Genomic DNA, 23,638 nt, shown 5'->3' with positions numbered 1-23,638 from the left:
TACCATTTTAACAACACAAATGTGCTCTTATCTGAATCACAGAGGGTCTGCTGTTACACAGCAAATCAAGTGTGCCCTGTGTCATCATTTGGCCAGCTCCCTGTGAGCCAGGAGGCACAGCTGCCTGCATCACCCAGGGAATGTCCTGCCTGCTCCTGGCCATGGGTATGTGAGGGCATCATGAGTTCCTGAGCATCCCAGCTGGCAGCTCCTGAGCAGCACACCACACCACACCACACCCAGGTTTCAGTTTCTTTATAGCCAAACTCCTTCAGCTGCTCAGAACAGACCTGACAGACCTGATATTTGTTTCCATACAAATGCTCCTCACTGGGGTGCCACAGGTTGCAAGTGGGAATGAAGAACCACTGGTGGTGGACAAGCCTGCCAGCATCCCTGCCTGATGGCTTATCAGATGAGAGAGGAGATGAAAAATTTCAGAAGAACATAAGTCATGAAAACATGTTTCAGTTTCACAATGAGCAATGATTTCAGGCACTGTTAAACCTATTCTGTAGCTACATAAAGTGACCAGCTTATACTGGTCACTTATACATTGCTGGCTTACATACCATCTGCTTTTTTTTTTCTTTTCATTATCCAGAAAGAAAACAAACTCAAGGCCTCTTTGCTGTTTGTCCTCTAGTTTCATTAAAGAGTAATACCCCTTATCATGTACTTGGCTGTAACAGGTTTGTATTTTCCAGAAAATTTCCAACAGAATTCCTTGGACTAATTCCAAGAACTGTTATCAATCAACTGGTTTTAAATAGTGATGCACACATAGCCTTGGTGAAGGGTTTCAGACCTATATTTCATGTATCTTGAAAAATAAATATGTTTGGCAAAATTCTCTCCTTGTGCCCTTGACCTCTCCTAACTGCCAGTAATGAAGACTCAAGGGCAGGAAAGGATTTATCCCTCTGCCATCCTCTCCTCAAAGGTGTCAGTCAGTGAAGGTTGGGGTCAGGCTGTGGTAATAAATTGAATTTAGCAGTTTTAATGTGGACCATATAGATTCTATCCACCTTCTACTCTCTGCCTGAAACATCCACAAACTTTATTACACCCAGGTAGGTGTAACTCTCAAGTGCCAGCCTGAGCCCAGAAGCAAAACAGGACAGAGCACTTGGTGAAGCAGGCTGAGGGAGGTTCCTCAGCTCTTATGTGATCTCAGAAGTGACCTCAGAAGGAAGGAGCTTAAAGAGTCTGCCAGAATAGATCCTTGTAGGAAACAGCAGCTGAAGCAGACTCAAACAGTGCTGCTTTTCCCTGCTATGTGTAATGAATAGGATAAAAAAGGAAGCCATCAAGATTTCTGACATGATTCTTTTCTGATATTAGGTTTTTTTCTAAAGGTCCTGTCACTTTTGATAGCTTTTCAGTTGCCCAAAGGAGATGTGATTTAACTTGATGTTATAATATTAGTACTGTCTGCTGTGTAAAATGAAACACTAAAGATATCATCCAAAGAGAAGGTAATTGTAGGGAGTATTTATGTTTGAAGAGTCAATCCTTAAGGTTTCAGGGCTAATTAATTCCTGATAAGAAACTTCTGAGTGAGAAAACTCATGGTGGCACTAGCAGGGAACACCAAATTTACTTGAGAGAGCAAGCAGAATTTGTCTGGCATGTTGGTATGTGAAATCCCACAAGGCTGGATTATGCTTTTCCTTCCTTTATCTCAAATTTTGAACAGTCCCAGTGACAGCAGACCAGCTTGTGTCCTGAGCTAGCTCACACCTGGAGCTGTCTCACCATTCTCTTCCTCGATTTACCAAGCACTGAAGCCCAGCTTCTTCCCAGAAGCAGAGATCTGAAGTTCAGGAATTAATTTGTTAGCAAACATCTTCATCCTATTGGTAAGCTCAGACAAAAAGAGTTCAGTCCCAAGGAAACTCAGGCCTCCACATGGATTTAAGCTTGGAACTTTGCAGAGGAAAGCAGCTCAGAAATATCTGTGTTCAGCTTGTGTCCCAGGCTCTGGGACAGAAATCCCCAACACAGCTCCCAGAGTTCGGAGTGAAAATTCTGTTCTGCATGCACACAGAGACCAGGCACTTCTCATCTGACACAGGAAAGGTCTGCAGATTTTTCTCAAGGTTTTTTTTTTTGTGGTTGGTTTGTTTGTGGGTTTTTGTTTTGGGTTTTGGTGGGGGTTTTTTTTAAGGCCATATTTCAATCACACTCAGTCATTTTCCCTCCAGTTAAAGCCCAACTGTTAATTGTAGGTGTTTCATCTTGGTGAGGCTGTGAAGCTGGAGCCAGCACAGTGGAAATCCCACACAGCACACAAAGACTCTGCTGCAGTCTGTCATTTATTGCCTGAATGGAAAGAGTAACAACCCAATACAAATATTTGGACTTCTCTTTGTTCCTGGCAAGGCTCTTGAAGCACACACACACGATTGCCTTTGGTTTTGTGAGGATGGGAGAAGCAAAAGAGAGACAGAGCTGGAAATGAGCCAAATCGGCACACGAGAGAGGCAGAGGCTGCTCCAGGGCTGTGCCCAGGTGTGCAGGGCTGGAGCACCAGCACAGGGTTTTATCACAGCAGGATGAGTGGATTCCTGGAGCCTTATCAGGGTGTGCATCAAGGATGGCTGTTGATTATGGAGAACAGCACAGAGCAGAATCTCCCACGGGTAAATCCTCTGTCTGTGGGGCTGTGAGCAGAACTGAACCAAACACCAAAGGACAGAGATCTTTGGCTCCAGATCTGAGCGAAAATCCAGACTTGGACCTTCTTCAAAACTGCTCCAGCCTTGTTACACCCCACTTGACCAGAGAAAACCCTTAACCAGATAAACAGCACCTTCAAAACAACAGCATTTTCCTGTCCTTATCTCAGAGCAAGGACAGGAGCACTGGAAAGCTCAGCAATTCTGGCTGCACAACCACACAGGTATGATGACCTACCACTCTCACATCTGCTGCAAGCCCAAATACACAGCTGTGGTAGGACCAGCTTGTCTTTGGAAGCAGTTTCAGAGTGCTCACCTCATGTTTGGTGCTCTGGAAACTCGTGCAAGGTGCTGCCCCACCCTCAGAAAGAACAGGAGCAGGAGATCAGAGCCCTCCACCGCCCGCAGAGCAGGAGGCCACCAGCAGCCCTGGTTTCGCTGATAACAACAGCACAATCTACACAGCCCGTGGAAAAACAAACGGTCTCTTGGTTGATATCCCTGATTCCTTGGCTCATGGCCCAAGGAGGGAAGCTTGGGAGCACTGAGGAAAGGATTCAGAAGACAGGCCTTGAGTCAAACACCCACCAGAGAAGTTTGTGACCTGTTCTTGCACCAGGACTGAGCTGAGGAGCTCCTGGGAGGGCATTGCCTCCCCAGCTGGCTGCTGCTCCATTTTCCCTCCTGGTGCTGATTTCACCAGCCATCACAAGGGGCTGCTTGTCTCCAGTTTGGAATATGAGTCCCTAGTGACATAACTTGTAATCCATATAAAAAGCAAGATTAGAATGAGAATATTAACTTCTAATATTTCTCCTACTGTTCACCCTGCCCTAATCCAGCATAGTTTGCCAAATACTAAATACTAACTACTGCATTCAGGCCTTCCTTCTGACATTAAAAAGAATGGAATCTGCTCTGTAATCATGGCTTCAAGAAGTAAGAAGTGAAGGAAAAAGTCCAATAGCAACACTCTCTTTGCTGCTCTGTGCATAGCAATGGGCTCAACCTGACACAGCAGCTACACAAACTGTTCTGCTGCAGTGCTGGAAACACCCAAAATATCTGTCTTCAGAAGTTCAGTGCTATGTTGGGTATTCCTGATCCATGTTAGAATTATTCCTTGACATTTACCATAGCTCTTCACATCCCTCTGTGCCAGCATGCCTCAGAGCTGGGTTCAGGCAAGGTGACTGCAGACAGAGAACAATGCAGCACTTTCCCTCTGCAATCTTGCACTGGGGTGCAGCCCCGGAGCTCCCCTGGGCACACCTGCCTGGCCCAGCCCAAACAAACGTGAGACAGTGAGGGCAGGAGCACTCCGAGCTCTGCCTGGTAGTGCAGCCTGCTGGCAGCTTTGTGCTGGCTCACCCTCAGGGACGCACACAGGAAAGTGGGGAGCAGAGGGGAAGTAAACTCAGCACTTGTTTTGCAAGGCTCAGGACAGCATTAGAGCCCCTCCCATGCTTTGGGAGCAGAGCAGCAGGGATGCTTTTCAGAGCTGGTAAAGCCCCTGCAGGTGTTGGTCAAGCTCCTTTCTCTTGGCAGCCTCCTGTAGGGACCAAAGTAAACAGGAATTGCTGAAGGATCAGCAATCTCTTGGCAAGCACTTCCCAAGTCGGCCTGTACCAGACACCCATGGAAGGAGAGGCATTCCCTGAAAGGCTTTGCCCAGGATCTGCAGAGGTGCCAGCTCACCCAACTGCAGCCACCTCGTCCTGCCCATGCCAAAGGCTCTGGCAGGAGAGGGCAAAGCACAAAGCTCTGCACCAGCTCCCAGCAGGGTGGACAGCAGCAAATAAACAGACAGATGGCCTTTGGCAGCATGTTGAAAAGCATTTCAGCTTCCTAACGAGAAACAGCTCCTGCTGTGGGCACTGGAGCAGCACTGGGACCATCCCCCTGTGCACCAGGCAGTGACACCAGCTCTGCTGCACATCTCAGCAGGGCAGTGACAGATGAGTTGCTGTGACAGAGCCCAAGTTCTTCCATCACGTCACTGCTACCTTGTGTGACCCAGGGGGTAGCAATAACAGCCAGGCTCCTCTCCATCATCCTGCCAGAATGAAACTATTTAGAGACAGCTTCCAAGGGCAGCCATGAGCTTGCTTCCCTGGCAGGCTCACTGGGCCAAGAGCTTTGAGAGATAGGGCCCATCTATACCCCTGAAGGGGGTGAAGGCCAGTAGGGACATGACTTCCTTCATTCCTATAAATGCAGGAGGTGCCAAATGTTTGGAATGTGCTTTGTAGAGCAGGATTAGCATGGGTCCTGCAAAGCTCTACTCGCCTGAGCACGGATTTTGCTTAGAGGGTTTCTAATCTCACCTGTTTATCCTGGCTGTGCATGATAATGAAGGTGTTCCTGAGCCAAGAGAGATGACGGAAGTGCATTCCTGATGAGCTGCTCCCTCTCTTCCAGCAGAGGACTCAACAGCTTACACAAGACATTCTTTTTTGTGAGGGTTGGAGCTAGGCTTAGGCTTGAGAGAGTCTAAGAGCCTAGAGCTCCAGGAAAGCCATGCCAAGGCCATCCCAGCATTGCTGCTCCTCCATCTTTCTGATCTGAACCAGCAGCACTGGTGATGGGCTAACTCTGAGCACAGTCTCTGGGCTGAGGTGAGACTGCTGTGAGTGTTTGTTTGAGCAATCCAGGGAACATGGAGCTGGGAATTCCAGGCAATAACAGACCAATGCCTTAGGTCTGTTTAGTTTGTGCCTGTGAAAACTGGGACTCAGGCTGGAAAGGTGCTGTTGGGAACAAAGTAAATCTGTAAATCTGTAAAGTAAATCTGAGTAAATCTGCTCTCTGTGCAGTGAAGGACTGAGGAGCAGGGAAAGATAATATTTATGAACTATATTAATATTTCATCCAAACTGGGGGAGAGCAGTGATGTCCATGTTGTCCTACAGAACTGCTTCAGTTACAGGTCAGAGAGAGAGAAGGGAAACTGCTTTTTATTTTCTTGCCATTTTTTCCAGACAGAAGTGGGACATCATCTTGCCCTCCCCAAAGCTCTCCAGGCACATGGGATAGCTCAGTGCTGGCCCAGTTCTCTGAGAGATAACAACATTTGAGAGATTTGAGCTAAGTGTTACTAACAACTCTGTTGTCTCTTGATTGCAAAGATTCAGTCCTACAGACCCAGACCGATGAGACAAAAAGGGAATTTCTACATATGGGTTTATCTAAATAAACACTTCCAGCTCCCTTGCTTCCAGAGCCCAGCTCCAGCCTACAGTTCCTTGTTCCTATGCATGTTGATGGTTTGCAGTCACTGAGCACGAATATCCCTTGCAAGAGCTGCTCAAGGGCTCATTTCTGCTCTGCAGTAGCGCTGTGAGTCACCAGGTGCCACCAGCGAGTCATCTCAGCCTCTGCTCATGTGCCCGCCGCTCGGATTCCACCCACAAAATTCAATATATCCGAGGATTGCTCCCAGACAAAAGCTGCCAGGACAGAGAGGATTTGGGGACTTCGCCTCCCCAGGACAGCCTGTCACCTGCACCTGAGACACTGGGACTACGTGCTTTCCTTCCTATGGAAAGGAGCTGTCATTGCTGCCATTCTCTGCCTGGATGCCATTGCTGGAATTTCAATTCCACCTCCAAAACTGCATATATGCAAGGACTGCTCTCACACGAGAGACGTGGTGCAGGGGAACAGGCAGAAGTGCTCTGAAATGGAGGGGAACCCTCTGATTTAAGCCCTTAAAATGATGAAAAAGGGTGAGTTTCCTTCAATTTAACCCCTTAAAATTAGGGAAGAGGAGGGATCTGCCTTCACTTAAATCAGCCCTCATGCTGTCACATCCAGTGCAGTAAGCATGCTTCCTCTAGATCTCATTATCTTCTGAACTGAACTGTACTGTCAGCATGTATTCTTTATCATTCTTCTAAGTGATAACAGGTTTTAGTTCCTCCAGCAAAATTAAAGCATAGAACTTTTGCCAATGACCCCGTGGCCTTGAGCTTTGAAGCAGAAACGCTTGTAAAACAATAAACATCTACCTCCCTTTCAGAAAAACTTGACTGTTAATGTGAAGGAGTTGCAGTGGCTATCTCCCCTTCAATCTTTTCCTTGATTGGAGATGACCTCTGAAATGGAGCATTTCATTCAGTTTGTTTTGCTTCAGTAATTTACAACAAACCTTTGAACAGAGAGAATCTTGTTTATTTCTGGACACCCGTTTCCACTAAAGGCTTTTCCCAGACTAGCACGAAGACTAGCACAATCAGCCATCCTGAATCATCTGGACAAAATATGAAATTCATTGGCTTAGACGTTTCTTTCTTCATTCTTTCCACCCTCACTGCTCTTTGGAATGCAGGTAAGTGATTTTCAAACATTTTGCTGCTTTTAACTGCAAATTTTTTTGACTTCTCTACTTCAGAATACACTTACTTTGGTAAGAAATTGTGGATACCATTTTTACAAGCTAAAGTAAAGGCACACAGGCCAGCTTTTACCTGCATAGTTTCATTTTCAATCCCTTCCTCTGTAATTTCCAGCAGGTCAGTGGATCTCTTCTGTAAGTAAACAGACAATCTGGAGAATGCAGTAAATATATTTAAAGACAGAGAAAAACTTTCCAGCTGCCCATATTGGACAAGTGCTTTTACTTCCCTTCTTTGCATTTTCCTGTGCTTGTTCTTCACCACCCACCTTGATCCCTGCCTTTCTTTTTGCTTGTGTCCTCCCAAATAATCAATCCTCCCTTAGTTACTTTTTCATAATTAGTTCCAATTTTGCAAGATCCATGTCCAAATTTAGAATTTCTGATACTTACCTAGATCATCTCAGCATTGCATGGTATTCTTGATATAGCTCCCAAACACTGTTATCCTTGCAAGATTCCACTTCCCAAAAGGTCCTCAGTGCTCCCAGCTGTCTCTGCAGCTTATTCATCTCACTTAACTCCCCCTGAACTTTGTGAAATCCAGCTATTTTTGACAGGGCTACTGTAATGTCTGTCTTCTTCTCACTGTTTTATTTGTTGAGTGGTTTTCCATGTGATGGCCAGTGATTACTGACAGTCTGTAAGCCACAAGCCTCCTCACCTGTCTGTGCACCTGCCTTGTTAAGGCCTGACTCAAATCAAATGCACAAAACAAAGACATTTCAGTTTCTCTTAATAAACTTGTGTTGGAGCCCATTTCATTGCTGATTTTAACTTTCCAAGAGCATTGGTTTTCTGTTCTTAATGATTCCCATGTAGGGTTGATGGTGGGGTTCTGGTACATTTAAGAATTATCCTCAAAAATAAGTGTAATTGGTGATACTCACTGAGGGGCTGCTCTGGAGATTTATCTCTCTATTACATGCAAAAATACCCATGGAATTAATGAAATTATGTACTCTCTGGGAGGTAAATAAGTGTATTTTGCTATTCAAAATGGACCAACCTTAATGTGCAGGTGATTACAACCTTCACCTAAATACATTCCTAAACTAACATAACCAGCCTATTTTATTTACTTACAGCAGTCTTTTGGATGATGTACTTGTGCTTCAGAGAACATCTAGAAGAGTTCAATAACATTCCTGACTCTTTTTTTCTTCCTTTAACAAGGAGCTGAAGACTCTTGTGCACAGAGATGTGGGGAGCTGCTTGGTACCTGTTCTTGCCAGGTGACATGCCAGTCCTTGGGGACATGCTGTCCTGATTACAAAGAATTTTGTCTTCAAATTTCTCCATACTCAGGATCTCTTATGGGAGGCAAAGACTTTGTGATTAACAACACAGCATTTGATCCCTCTTCTAAGCTAAAATGCAGGTGGGCCATGATTTTATATTCCTTTGCCAAAGGGAAGCAAAACTTAAAATCTCACTCTCCAGCAATAGGCAATTACCACAAAACAAGACCAGTCTATATAGGAGTGAAAACTTTGTAAAGTTGTTAGAATCCTGAAATGTACAAAAGTTCTGCTCAATCTCACCCTCAAGGATACCTGTGGACTGTATTTCTACACAGGATTGTTTCTTTTAGGTGGAGTTATTGTGTGGTACAATCATAACTCTGCTCATTCTTCCCTTACCATATTAAAACAGTGACTTTCTAGAAGAGTTTCCTTTCAGGACACTTGATGGTCAATATTTCTTTAGCGTTTCCCTTTGTGGGAAAGAAGTATTTATTTCTTAATCTGAATGAGAAAACAGCAAGACAGAAATGTAGGTAGGACACCTGATGTTTACCCTGTAAGAGAAAGCTGTGGATCCTAAATGTGTCAGCCTGTATCACACTTAGGTGCATGTGGCACATGCTATACATACAGTACACTGAATTTTGGTGACCCAGATGTTGTGCTATTATTTCCACAGAAGGTTCTGAGTGAGATTCTGGAGTCCTCCCCATCTGGGTAACAGTACCTGAAAAAGTTTTCAATTCTTTATTTGGAAAACCTTTGACCAAGGCATTCACTCTGTAGAACACAACTGTGCACTTCGAAGTGCCTGTAGAGTTATATAATTACAGCCAAGGCAAATTCCAGTGCAGAAAAGCAAAGGTCCTATTTCCTGGCAGGCCCCAGCTCCCTCTGATACTTGGAATAGATATTCAGTCCCCATATATCAGTCTTGAAAAGTCACAGATGGGGTTAATCCCCAGGACTCTGGACAAGAGCCCTAACTGGAATCAAATGGTTAAAAAACAAGCAGTGCCTTCTGAGTGCCTTTGCAACAGAAATGCTACAACAGCGTGAAATTCCTTTCGTTGCCCTCACAGGGCTTACCAGGATAAAAAACAAATCAGAAATTTGCAATAACTGCATCATGGCCATTGTTAGCCACCCTGTAATCTTACTAATGCTGTAACATTATTTTCCTCTTCCTGTTGCCCCTTTGTTGTTAATGTATCATATCTCTCTCCCCGAGAAATTAAATAGTGAATTGAACATTTGTGGATTGCTGTATATTTGTGCAGTTTGCAGTAGAATTCACATTGATGTAATGGCACAATTTTCCAGTTTATATTCCCTGCTACAAGCAAAACAGCCCCAGACTTGAAATGATCCACACATGACACAAGGTTGCTTGTTGAAGAATATTCAGAATTTTCCTTCTATCTATGGTGACACTGAAAAGTGTTTTCAACATCTACAGGTTCAAGAAGGAGATCACAACCAGTGGCTATATTGACAAGGATGGAAAAGGCCACTGCATCTCGCCATTGCTTTATGAGACTGGTTTCATCCCTTTTGAAGTTTCTGCAGATGCTGGGTCAACGTTTCCCTACTCTGGAACTTGGTTATCAGGTTACTTATATCTACAGCATCCCTTTTCTTGCTATATTCTTCCACCATGCATGCAAGATTATAGAAGTCTTTTCCTTTAGTTAAGTTTTATTCTTCCTTAACAGGCCTCAGAAAAGAAAGTCTCACTAGCCTCATGTTAATTCATCTTTTGAGAGATGAGCTTTCACAGCAATTGAGTATCAGCAGCAGCATTAACTGATAAAAAGTCCTGCTGCAAAATGAGGTTGACCAAAATTGTTCCCACCTCATCCCTACTTCTACCCCTTTTTGTCCCCTCTTCAAATAATTGCATTGTGGTGTTGTAATCTAAAGACTGCAAGTATTAGTAAGGGTTGCATTCTCTCAGCTTCAGCTTATTCTTTTCATGTCATGCATCCTGTGCTGTGTAAAACATACCCAGGGGAAATCCTGCTAAATCTTAAATAATAGAGTAGCACTTTTTCAGGACTATGCAAAGCCAAAATGTCATTAGCCCTCTCTTTCTGCTCTGCAATGCAGTACATCACAGCAAAGTTTCAGATGGAGAAAAATGCACCTTGGTAAATGAGACAAAATGGCAATACTATGGCACCTCCAACACTGGTGGAAACTTAACTCTTACCTGGACACGCCAGACACTTGAAACAACTCATGTCAACATAGAAGTCTGGGGATACCAGGAAACAGGTAAAGTGACCCTTTTCCTACAAGCATTTATCACACACAGAACTCTTGTGCAGAGCTCTGCACAGCTTGTGATCACTTTCACTGAAACCTGCAAGTGTAAATAACTGGTGACAATAATGTCAGCTTTTCCTCTTCATTTATATATGGGTGAAGACATCTCATTTCAATCTTGTGGCTATTGCTCTTTTCCAGCATCCAAAACTCTTTTCCTCTATCTGACAGGTGACAGTTATTCAGAAAACTGGATGGCTGAATGGAAATACCTTTATACTTTGGCAAGAGAAACCCCCAATACAGGGAAATATTCTTTCCTTCCTGTACCTGCTGAGGGAAATTACAGTACATGGGACTATGGAATTTTGAGAATTATACCCAGCAACTATTTTGATGGGCAGAGGCAAGTGAATATAATAATAATAATAATAATAATAATAATAATAATAATAATAATAATAATAATAATAATAATAATAATAATAATAATAGCTACCTTATAAGCTGTTGTCTCCTTTGGCATTCAAAACTGAGACTCAGGCTCCATTTCCTGGGAAAAAATGGGGAGAAAACTGGAAGGTCAAAAGTGAGAAAAACTCATAGGTCAACATACAGACAGTTTACTAAGGTAAGAGGAGCATGGAGGAAGAATCATGAAGTCTCCCATGAGCAGACTAATGCACAGTTAGTCACCCAGTAAGGGCTGCTTTGGAAAAACACCCCTGCAGTTTTATTGATGGACCTGCTGGTCTAGGGCATGGAATATCCCTTTGGTCAGCTTGGGCTGGCTGTCACAGCTGTGCTCCCTCCTGGCCTTCTCCCTGGGGCCAGCATGAGACACAGAGAAGACCTTGGCACTGTGCCCGCAGGAGATAAGCAGTGGTTTATCAGTGTTATCAGCACTGTCTTGATCACAGATCTAAAATGTGGCTGCTATGAAGAAAATTACTGCAGCCAAACCCATGCTCTCAGCAGAGTAGGATCTGCTGATTCTTTTGTTTTGTCACAACTGTGGAGGAGTCCCGAATTGTGGAACTCAATCACTGCAGCCACAGCCCTTCCTCTTCTATTTTGTATGCAGGTTTTTGCATTCCTTCAAATTTTATGACCATTTTCTTTTATTTCATTGCATATTTCCCCATGATTTTTGGTGAACTACATCTGTAAGTGCTCCATGGGTATTCCTTCATAATTCTTCCATATCTGCAGGTTTGATGTAGATGTAGACTGTGAGTACATAAATGCCACCTCTTCAGTGTTACAACATATTGCTAACGTGTCAGAACTTTTTTGAACATAAAAGGATAACTTTTTCCCCTTCTAGAAGGCTTTTTATTACACTTTGTATAGATTGTTTTTTTCATGGGGGAAAAGCAGAGTGGCTTTGGAACATTTCAAGGATTCTAAATGGTTTCTGTAGTCATTAGTCCTGATATTACTGCTGTTGTTATGTTTTGTTAAAGAATCCAGATATTCTTCATTCTGGCCTAAATTAAATTACAATGTCAAAAGGCATGAATACAAAACCTTCCTCTAAAAGGATCTATGTAAGCCAGAATCATGATTACTAAAATGTATGCTGATTATTGCGTACTTGCTGCATGCTGTCCTGCCACCTTCTGAATTTGGAAAATTTTGATGTGCCATAACTTTTTGAAGGAAAAGGAGAGCAGTGGACTTTGCAATGAAATAACTTGGAAGTAAAAAAATGCTTTTAAATTATAATTAGCCATTGAGCCACAGTGCTACTGTCCAAATAGTGCTTGTTCAGCTATCAGATCTATTTTTTGTTTCTCTTTTTTACCAGCAATATTCCATCAATCTGGAGCCCAGACCATGCATTGGCTTGGCACCTTGAGAAAGACTTCAGAAATGACCCAAATGCATGGGCAACTGCAAAATGTATGGAATGGGACAGAAAGGAAGAGTTGCTTCCAAACTTCAAGGAAGAAATTATAGACTGCCCTTGCACCTTGGCACAGGCAAGAGCTGACACTGGCAGGTTCCATGTAAGTTATTAACTGATCCCTCTGGCCTATTACAATTCCAGGTGGAAGCTTTAGGAGTGCCAAACTCCACACACACACACCCCTGTTCCCTCTCTAAACATCATTACAAGGACATTAAATTACATACAAATTTGCCCAAGTAGCATATCAAATGGCAGAGGTAAATACAGCTTATCTAGTCAGTATGAATACAAGTGCCTATAGAATAGGAGATGGAAATGACATTCAAACAGGGAATTAAAACAGGAGTTCCAACAGCAGACTGAAAACACTCTGTGGAGCTGCGAGCAGGGATGGCTTCTTCGAGATCCTACAAGTTCACAGTCTGTGTTTGAAGGTGATATCCCATGCTGTGACAAACTATTTCTGCCTAGTTTTTCATACTTTGCTGCAAACCCTTCTGCCATGTACATCAGAGCTCTAATCCATTATTTCCTTTATCCTGCTTCCTTCCTCTTTCTCAGCTTCACTGTTATCAAGGAACTGACAAAAGCTAAGAAATCAATTGCCATTCAGTCTACACTTTCACTTACACTGCTGATCTGAGGACCAGATGAGAGTGACTTCCTCTCCTATTTATGATACCAAATAGTGGCATGTGGTTATGCATTTAAAAAAAAAGTTTAGGTAAATATTGTTACTATTCTGGTTATGAAGCTCCAAACATGATGTGTAAAAGCTTGTGAAGATAAAGAATAGGTCTACTGCCTCTGTCTAAGAACATAGGATAAACATTTACTCTGTGTCTGTGTTTGTTGTACACTTACAGTTGAATCCCATCTGGCTGCCTTTGTTCTTCAAGGTCTGTTGTAACAGACTGCAAAATGTTCAGGTCAGACACGTGCTCCAGACATTTGAGTATTAAATTCACCATTTTTCCTATCATTCCACACTGTTCAACACAACCTTAACCAGTTCATGTCAACTTTACACACATGTCAGATACAAAAGGTGGGAAGAGAATGTAAGAACAGAAAGGACAATGAGACAAGAACCCCATTAAGTGTGAACATTGATCTTTTTCAGACAGATTATGGCTGTGACATTGAAAAGGGGAGTGTGTGTACTTATCATCCTGGTGCTGTGCATTGTGTAAGAGCCATTCAAGCCAGGTAAAGAACTTCTTTTAAACCACATTTTTTTGGTTAATCCTTTCACCTCAGAGACAGCATCATCACAGAAGTCAGGGGTGAAGTCTGATTGGATATCAGATAAAGCTTGGCAAACAAAATATTTGGCTGTATCCATAAAAAGTCAGTAAGCAACCCCTAAACAGAAACGTACCCCACAGAGCTAAATGATGATTTTCTTGCTGCTTTTCTCAATCAGTCCCCAGTATGGGGCTGGACAGCAGTGCTGCTATGACTCCACGGGAACCCAAATCCTCACATACGACTCCACCGGAGGCAGCACACCTGATCGAGGACACGACTGGGGCTCACCACCTTTCTTGAAGCCTCCCCGGATACCTGGCTTTTCCCACTGGCTTTATGATGTTATCAGCTTCTATTACTGCTGTCTGTGGTCTGAGAATTGTGACTTCTATATGAAAAGGCGGCCCTCTAGTGACTGCAGGACGTACCGCCCTCCCCGAGCTGGTAAGGGCTCCAGATTTCCTTATGGGGTGTAGATTTTTCATAGTATTGGCTTCTAGAATATTTGTATATGTGCATATATGAGTTGACAATGGTGAGGGTATAATGTCCTGTGGAAAAATTCCATGGAAAGTTTCTCTTGATATATCACTTACAAAATCTGTATGTGTTTTTTAATTATGCTGCAAGATTTTCTGCTGTTGAGCATTTAACTCACCCCTGGAATCTAAACAGCCAAAGCAAAAAAAAAGAGGTTAGAGATGGTTAATGACAGCTAGGAAGCAGCTAGAAAAGCTGTCATGATGAGAAACATTCATATCAAATAAGAAAGTTTTACAATTTACAAGATGTCTGGTGTTCTCCTGCTTGCTTTTAAATCAGTCTTCAAGTCTTGCCATACCTCTGTTGCTACCACATTTTGCCTTCTATGCTGCTGAGGTGTCCAGCAGGACTTGGCCTGCCATAAAGATGTGCAAAGAGGGAGCAGTTTGCATCAGGAAAAAAGGAGAAAACTGTAGAGGGCATTGCATTAGGTAGTTAGGGGTCATGAATGAGAGGTCTGGCTGCTTAAAGAAACTCCATCAAAAGTATTGGCATAAATAGAGTTTGAATTGTGAAAATACAACTTTACAACTTGTATTAGTTACCATACAGATTAAAGCATACAAAAGAAGATAAATTAGTAGGAACTTGCAGCAGTTTACATGGAAGTTGGAAATGCAAAAGGGGATTAAGGGTGCAAAGGATATGGATGCAAAGATAAAGCAATAGCTCTGTATTCATGTCCAAATCTCCCCATATATTGCATGTGACACAGACTTCTAGCCTCTTTCCTTTCTCATGAACTTGAGGACTAACAGGTTGTGATTTTTGCTTGATCTTAATTCTCTTTTTGCTTTTAAAAATAGCATCTGCTTTTGGGGATCCTCATTTCTTTACATTTGATGGTCTGAACTTCACCTTCAATGGCCTAGGAGAATACACATTGGTAGAGTCTGATCTCACATCCCTGAGAGTGCAAGGGAGGACACAGCAGGCACACTTTTCCAATGGTAAGTTGGTAAGAGAGGAAGCAGAGCTTCTGAACTTTGAGATTTGCAGAACTGAGATTTGATATTTGCTTGATTTGCACTTAGCAGCAATCCTCCTGTTGTCTCTAGTCCTCTTTTTTGGCCATTTGTGAACAGTCACCATTCTGAAGATAATCAGAAAGCAGACAACATCTTCAGGAAAAGCTTCCCAATCAAAGTTTAATTGCTAGGTTTTTTATTGGGTGTGATTAATGGAAGTGTAAAGTTTTCTACTGTGTTTAAGAGCTCCAAAAAATTCTTATATCTCTCCGTGCCCATTCTCATCAATAAGGAAACAGAAGGCCAGTTCTAGAAATCAGGCAATGCCAGCTGATGCATTTTGATAGCATTGGTTTTTTTCCATTTGGAAGGAACTGGGGCTCAGGGGACAGGCCTGTGTGCAGTGGCCATGCAGGAGAACAACTCTGATGTGATTGAAGTGCGCTACTCTGAGGATTTGCACCTGGAGGTCCTCCTGAACCAGAGGGTTCTCAACTTCTCTGAACAAACTTGGATGGACTTGAAAGGTTAGTTACACATATCAGCCTTGTAAGCAATTCCATTCTGATGGAGCCCATGGATAGTTGAAGGTGTCTCTAGGTGCATGCATTCCAACTCTTTTTTCAGCATCCTTTTGTCAAGTGTTTTAGGTGGTTTCAGTGTCCATGGTTTCTATGTCCTCTTTCACTTGTTTGTAGTGTGAAGGTGTGGCTTCCCTTTAAATGCTTCTCAGAGTGCAGCTCAGAGTGGAAGGGAGGAAAAGCTGTATGAAAAAATGGTTAAAACTGATGATTTAAACTGATGCTAAAACACAGCATTTTTTTCACTGTAGATAATTAGCTGTTTTCTCTTCCTCTCATGGTTATAGGTCTCTTTCTCTATTCTACACCTGATCAGAACATCACAGTGATGTTCTCTTCTGGGTCTGGAGTGGAAATAAGGGGAAATGGAGGATTTCTGACCCTGACAATTCTGCTCCCAGAGAAGTTTATGAATCACACATGGGGTCTCTTTGGAGTAATGAATGACAATCCACAGGATGACTACACCTTCAAGAACAAAACCACCATGTCAGTTCATGCAAGTCCCCAGCAGGTGTTTGAGTTTGGAGCTAGCTGTAAGTAATTTCTATGGTCTATTATTACATTTTCTTTACAAATTTAAGACAGATTATGATTTAAGGACTAGGAAATGAAGTCTGTGCCAAGCAACCAGTACTGGGGGAAGAGAAGGGAGTAAGAGAAATATTCCCTCCTCTACCCACCTGGGGAGTGAAAACAGAGCCATGATGGAATGTTGAGCACTTTGTACCTGTATTTCTTCCAGCTACATTTCTGTAGATAAACACTTGGATTAATAGCAGAAGGTGGTCTGTGTTGGCAATGTTATGTATGAATCTCTTTCTGTCTCCCAAGGGGCAATTGAAAATGGAACTTCTCTCTTTACTTATGACTCGGAGTTCTTACTGGACAGTTTCTTTTATGGGGACAAGCACAATGCCTCCTTCCTGCCCGTGTTCTCCCCTCCTGAGGACCCTGCTGATCCCCAGCTAGAAGAGATGGTCTCACACTGTGGCTCGGACCCATTCTGCAGATTTGATGTCCTGACAACAGGAAACCTTCAAGTGGGAAATTCCACAAGGCTTTCCCATCAGAATCACAAGCTGCTGGTACAACATCTAGAGCCAGGTGATTCCACAAAACATCATTACAGAATAACAGGATATTCTGAGTTGGAAGGGACCCACTGGGATCATCAAGTCCAAACCTTAAGTGAATAGCCCATAGAGAACATCACTATAGATATTTCTACTGGGCATCTAAAGAGTTAACACTGTTTGAGGAGGCCTTGCTTAACTGTAGGCTCATGCACCTATAAATAGTCTGATTTTGGGGAATCATCTTTGTACCAGGAAATCTCTGTGCTGATAGAATACTTGGGCAAACTAAAAAAAAATTTCTTTGCATTTCTTCCACTATAACACCACAGTGTAGAAAGTTTATCTTCATTTTATATGCATTAAGCTGTCTTCCTTGGACTTAAAAATAAATTTTAAAAGTAGCAGGAAGTATTGTCTTTCAGATAGTTTAAAAATCTTTGGTTTTCCATGAGTTGCCACTAAAATTCTGTTTGAATCATTGCAATGGAGATTTGCTGGTCTAAGTCCTAAATACTCTAACCAGATATGTTTCTTTTATTAGTGATCTCTTGTGGCTGGCTGGATCATCCAACCAATGGAAGAAAGAATAGTACCAACTACCTGCTGGGCTCAACCATCAATTTCACCTGCAGTGAGGGCTATGAACTCACAGGAGGGTCACAGGAGAGGACCTGCCAAGTGTCAGGAGCCTGGTCAGGAGACACACCCCAGTGCAGCCAAGAAACAGGTCTGTTGCCTTTTAGGTATCACATATTGTCACTAAAAATCATTATCTGGGACAAGGCAATCTCAGAATACCATGACGGCCCTTGACAAAAGCAACTTCTCTTACTTGGTAAAGCATTGGACATGAGATGTCTGAATTTCTAGAAAGACTATTATTAAAATATAAATAACAGGTGACTTAGGGTGGTTTTGTGTGTTTTGGTGGAGGTATTTTTGTTTTATCAATGGGTACAGGTACCTGAAGGGTGGGTGAAAAGAGGATGGAGCCAGGATTTTTTCAGTGGTGCTCAGGGACAAGAGCAGAGGCCACAGGCAGGCTCTGAAACACAGAAGCTTCCCTATGAACATCAGAAACCCCATTTTACTGTGATTGTGACTGAGCACTGGCACAGAGAAGTTTGAATATCTCCCTCCCTGGAGATATTCAAAAGTTGTCAGGTCATGGTCCTGGGCAACTCACTCTGTGTAGTCCTGCTTTAACAGGGGAGTTGGACAAAATTACCTCCAGAGGTCCCATCCCACCTCAGCTGTTTTCTGTGATTCTGTGATTCGAGAGCACACACAGCCCACACTTGTTGAACTCTTTCACTTTTTCTTTCTAAAATATTATCTTATCTCAAAACATAATTCTATTATTCTATAGCAGTAAAATATTGTGAATGATGCAATAGTATTTAGTATAAATAACACAGATTTATTTCCCCTCTTGTGTCACTACTAATAGATTATCAGTTAGCCTGGGATTGTTGGATTTAGTAGCAGTTTAGTAGCATAGGCTGTCTCTATGATTTACAGAAAATGGCCCAAAATTTTCTTTTCATTCATTCACCACATACACTCCAAATGTCCTCAAGATGGCAATATTTCAAAGCATCAGGGTGGTGCAAGGCCAGATGGCATGTTGAAACACTTTCAATGCTGAGTTAATAGCTCCCAAAAGCACTCATCAAATAATTCATACTAACAGATTCTCCATTCTGAGACCCTTCCAAAGAAATGTGGGAAGTGCATTTCACATCAGCAACGAATTCCTGTCATGCTGGCACATTTCATCAGCCTCTGCTGCCTGTACCAATTGCTTGTACATTTCCAGTGCAGTTCTCAACTTAGTAATATTTGTAAGATGAACTGCAGTGAGTTTGGGCAGCAGAAAAATTCACAAAGGCCAGATCTTAACTAGGCAATGGCAAAACTTTCTGCCAAGCTGAAAGCTAAGAATATTTTTCCACTGCTGCCATCAACCACATACATACTGGATAAGAGCCAGTCAGTCTCAATAAGCAAAACAGATGCTGACATTTACACTAGCAAAAGGGGGACAGAAAGGCAGCCCTGTGAGATCAGAGGAAAGGAGCTGGAAGATATGCAGGGATTGATTGCATTCAGAATGATGGAGATGTGACACAGCTTTGTGGATAAGCAAACAAAACCCACAGTGTTTTCCAATGCTTTCCTGGAAGGTGACAAAGAAAAACAAGGTGTGAAAGAATTTTATTGATCTGATTGCAGCAAAGATCTTCCTTACTATTTGATATTTGATGTTCTAGTTTTTGTAATGTGAACCAAAATTGATGGTTTTTATTAGCTGCAGGAAGTTGGAGTATGGCAATGCTGCCCACAGCAGCAGGATGCTGACAACACCAACAACTGAGCAACACAATATAAAATACAAATTTCTCCATTCTTTTTTCTTACTGCTATGCCCTAATAGTGGCATTTATAGCTAGCCTTGCTTTTCTTTCTTCCATAAGGTGTTCTGCTAGATGTCAGTGATTGTGAAGGCTATTCTATTGACAGGCCCAGGTCTGTACAGAGAAGGGAGGCAATACAATTCAAAGTTCCTTTCACTAATATCTAAACTTCTCATATTTTTATAGCATGGACAGCTAGTACTTGCTTTCCACTAAATAAACTTCTGCCCCTGGTCCAAGACACAGCTGAAATCCAGTGCCAGTTTTCCTTGTCTTACTTCTCTACTTGGCTATTTTCTCTATTCTCCATCCCCCAAGTCTTCTCCAGAACAGAAAAAGTCCTTGTGTTGTCAAAATCTATTGTTCCCGAGGTCAGTTTTCTCTATTGTTTTCCTCCTTACACAGCAGCATGCTGCTGTTTCACCAACATCCATTTTATCAAGTCCTGTGACAAAGACCTTCTTGACACCAGGAAAATGCTGACAAAATTAATGGACAGCCCTTCCCAATTTCTGGGTGCCTGAATGGGCGATCACTGACCTAGCCACTGTGATCAGCAGTCACTTTTTTATTTTGAAAGTGAACTGTTAAAGACACACTTTGTCAAGTTATTTCTTTCATGCTGCTCAGGAGCACAGGGCCCAGCCTTCTGTAATTCTAAGCTTACAGGTGTATTTCTTTACAGTTCTGTGTCCATGACACTGCAGTTTTGTGGCACATCAGGTTCAAGCTCTGTCTTGCAAATCATCAAGGTTTTTTTAAATTGCTATATGCCTTTTCAAAAGAGAATATTTAAAATAAAGATATGAGAACCAGGAAAATTGGATAGAAAAAGAGGTGGAAACAAGAAAATGTAATGTCAGTTATTTAACAAAATCCATTTCGGTATTTTGAAACTTCAAATACAAATTATGTTGTTGGGCCTGCATATTGTTGTTTTTGAGTTTTGTGTCCTTGGACTAAAGTTTCCATGGAAATCCTCTGCTAATAATTATTTTGCTATGCTTCTAATTACAATCCCACTGCAAGTCTTGCCAGTACCACAGCAAGCTCTCTTCACAGAATATCACAAAGAGGAAGAACAAAGAAGCCATCCAGCAAAAGCAAAAAGGAGATTCTAGTAAAATGAGATGTAATACCTAGCTAAAAATCATAAGATAGTGGCAACATATGTACATAGAGTCTTTTTGAGACAGACAATATGGTGATATTAAGGGCAATCTAGTTTTGTTTGTCTTTTGGGTTACTTTCTCCTTTCCCCCCTCCTCCTCTATTCACTTTCAGATTTCCTTTTCCAGTCTCAGGCTCTGTGTAAATGCTGTTCATTTTGAAAAGCTGTCAGAAATCTCATTAGTCTTCTGTGTTTTTTTCAAACACAAAGATTTCACAACAGAGGCAAATCACTACTGGACTAACTACTTTAGCCAGTGGTGGGTTCTCATCACTTGGCAGGGACTGGTGCCTCCCTGTGAAGGATGTGTAAAACAAACATTAAGCCTTGTTAAGAAGTTACTGGATGATGGATCAACGCTTGTGAAACAGTTTATGTATCCCATTTCTTTCCTTAAACTTCACTATAAACCAAATCAGCAGCTGAATAATCTGTTCTAGGATCACAGAAGTGTCTGTTATGCCATCACTGTGTGCTAGGCTGTGGGTTGGGCAGGTGTGACAAAGTGATGGAAGGAAGGGCTGACAAAAATGCAGCCCTGATGTATTGAGGCTCAGATACAAAATGCAGGAATCACTGTTTCTCCCAGACAGTTCACTCCACATGCTGCATCTCTTAACTTTTACAAATATTCTTATATGATAATCTGCCACTGCTTAGTAGAATAAGAAAACAAAATGATAGTTTTTATTCAAAATTTATTTCATATCTGGTTTCTTTCTCTCTTTCAGGTGTCCTTGTTAGGCAGTCACAGAATCAAGTTGACACTTTTCGTGTTTTAGTGTGTTCAAACTCACTGATGCAGTTCAATGTACCCACATCAGAGCAGTCACTTCTCTTTTATGTAGCTTATTAAGCAGCAAAGGTAGTTTCAAAATTTAATACTAAAATAGGGGCAATATTTAAAGTAATCAAACCGTATGGAATAAGGATTGAAAACCATTACAGTTGTTGAGATTGACAGTTCCACATCAGTATTGCACATTCAAAATGTTGACTACAAATTAACCACTAGCCACCCTTTGTGTTACAAAGCTTTTGCAGCCACCTGCCCTAACAGTCAAATGTAGGAATCCTGTGAGTTCCTAATCTTTACCAGTTTCAGAGAATCTGAAAGGGTAAAGGCTTGGAAGGGACCTCTGGACACCATTCAGTCCAATCCCACTGCCAGGGGAGGCAGTTCCACAAAAAAACAGAATATAAAAATTAACACTATATGTTCAATTTCAAAAATTGTCATGCAATTGCATTCAAACAGATATGAAAAAATGTATATCAAAGCCTTCATGGTTTTTTTTTTGTGGTTGGTCTCTGTTTTTCAGCCATCAAACAAGTAATTGTTATTGGCAGTGTATTTGGATTAGTGGGCCTTGCAGTCCTGGGACGTCTGGGTTATTTATGCACAAAGAAGAGGTAAGCCTTGACTGAACTGAAAACACAAATGAATCTCCTAAAGAAATAGCAACTGCTATGACTTTTTAAACAATAATTTAGTAATGACCACTGGCAACAAACTGCTAGTGTGCTACAGGTAAAAAAAAGTGCAACTGACGTGTAAACACTTAACTGTGTGTGAAACTGACTAGTGGAGAAAGAGGGCAGAGTAGTGAATGAAAATGGTTTTGCCAGGAATACTGGTGGGTTGAAATGGAGATATGGTTGATTTTCTGAACTTTGTTAGCAACTGTTACAAATTTTTAATCCTTCTCTGTTCCAGTGTTCACAAGTAATAGAATGCCAGCTAAAATGGAATCGAAATTGAGTGAATGGAAACAAAATGAGGTTCCAGCCCTTGGAAAGAAGACTCTATGTGTGAGGAAGAATTAAATACTTCTGAACCTGTCACAAAAAAGAAAAAAAAAAAGCACAGTGCCAAGCTAACAGAACACTGATATTGTTTTTCAGTATTTCATCACTTAAAAATGCTACATTCACAACAAATTCAGCTCCAAGAAATAAGAATGTGGCATATTATGCTGTGATATTAAAATTTATGCGTGAAGCCATGCTATTATATGAAGACCATTTTTTGCTTTCTGTATGTGTCACAAAGGCCAAAAGAAATGTAAGCATATTTTCGCCCTCAAAATCAACTTTATATGGCAGGAGGTTTCTGTATGCTAAAAGTGAGATGCATCCACACTGTGTATTGATACCATAGTTAAGGCCTTCAAACTGTATTTTGATTGTTCCCCTTCAGAATAGCAAATTGTTCTCTGCCTGTATGGGTTGCTATTTGATTACACAGCAGTGTTGTAAAGGGGGTACAAGGATGTACCTTGTACAAAGGATGTTTGCCCTATTTCTGTTCCTGACAAAGCAACTTTTTAAATGCTTTTTAAACTCTTCGTGTGGGGGGTTTTTCATATTGGTTGGTTCTTTGCAAAGCTGTTTTACCATTACTAAAATGTCTCGCAGACTGGGTAAAGACTTTGTAAAAGTTTAGGCGATTGCTTGACATTACCACCTTGACACTTTGGGATCTTCATGTAGATGAAAACAAACAAACAAAAACTCAAACCAAACAAACCACAAATACAAACCCTATCTCTCTGCACGTGCATTTTCAGAAAGCAGCGATGCTCCTTTCGGTCGGGAGCTGCTGGCTGCTGTGTTTGTGTTTTCTGTCGCTCTGGGTGTGTGTTGCACTGTAAGCGTGGGTGTCCCCTCACGTCCCCATGTCCGTGCCCGCCCGCCAATGCCCCGGGTCCCTGGGCGTGGTGGGCTCCTGTGGCTGTGTGTTCCTGTCTGTGTGGCTGTCTGTGCGGCTGTGTTCCTGTTTGTGTGTCTGTCTGTGTTCCTGTCTGTGCGGTTGTCCCTGCCACCCGCGGCCGGGACAGCCCGGCCTCAGCTCCGCCCGCCTCGGGACGCGGCCTGCGGGGGACACGGCGGCTTCAGCAGCCGCGCTGCTTTCTGCCAGCGCTCCCCGGTCACTTCTGTGGGGCGGCTGCTCTGCCTTTTCACTTTTAGAACGACGCCCCAAATGGCAGCGTGCGGTGCTGGCACCTCGCCGCCCGCGTCCCGCAGAAAGTTGGCAGTGTTCTCTCCCTGTGCCGTGTCCGTCCGTGCCTTTGCGGCTTCAAGAGAGGAGAGCCGGGCTGCACCTGCGCTCGCCCAT

The 23,638-nt window shown here is 42.4% G+C and overlaps 1 protein-coding gene and 1 long non-coding RNA gene across 2 annotated transcripts; one reads left to right on the top strand and one right to left on the bottom strand.

Moving 5' to 3' along the window:
- Positions 1 to 675: 675 nt before the first annotated feature.
- LOC135454636 (uncharacterized) lies at positions 676 to 7,810 on the bottom strand. Its single transcript, XR_010442166.1, has 3 exons — positions 7,474 to 7,810; positions 5,012 to 7,213; positions 676 to 4,236 (listed from the first exon to the last, which is right to left on the bottom strand). It is a non-coding gene; the product is annotated as an uncharacterized LOC135454636 (long non-coding RNA).
- SUSD2 (sushi domain containing 2) lies at positions 6,893 to 22,526 on the top strand. The gene is made up of 15 exons (XM_064726940.1): positions 6,893 to 7,014; positions 8,257 to 8,461; positions 9,787 to 9,938; positions 10,437 to 10,604; positions 10,827 to 11,001; positions 12,406 to 12,607; positions 13,634 to 13,719; positions 13,937 to 14,205; positions 15,111 to 15,254; positions 15,644 to 15,799; positions 16,141 to 16,389; positions 16,688 to 16,960; positions 17,474 to 17,659; positions 21,843 to 21,933; positions 22,238 to 22,526. The coding sequence occupies exons 1-15, from the start codon at positions 6,948 to 6,950 to the stop codon at positions 22,248 to 22,250; spliced, it is 2,436 nt and encodes an 811-aa protein (XP_064583010.1). The 5' UTR covers positions 6,893 to 6,947; the 3' UTR covers positions 22,251 to 22,526.
- The last annotated feature ends 1,112 nt before the right edge of the window (positions 22,527 to 23,638 follow it).

The sequence above is a fragment of the Zonotrichia leucophrys genome, chromosome 15 (assembly GCF_028769735.1).
Source record: "Zonotrichia leucophrys gambelii isolate GWCS_2022_RI chromosome 15, RI_Zleu_2.0, whole genome shotgun sequence".
Lineage (NCBI taxonomy): Eukaryota > Metazoa > Chordata > Aves > Passeriformes > Passerellidae > Zonotrichia > Zonotrichia leucophrys.
This window is presented reverse-complemented; position numbering and strand designations above follow the sequence as displayed.

Coding starts and splice junctions, on each gene's coding strand:
- SUSD2 (XM_064726940.1), top strand. CDS start 6,948: ATGAAATTCATTGGCTTAGACGTTTCTTTCTTCATTCTTTCCACCCTC. Junction 9,939..10,436: donor CTCTGGAACTTGGTTATCAG/GTTACTTATATC, acceptor TCTGCAATGCAG/TACATCACAGCAAAGTTTCA. Junction 13,720..13,936: donor GTAAGAGCCATTCAAGCCAG/GTAAAGAACTTC, acceptor TTTCTCAATCAG/TCCCCAGTATGGGGCTGGAC.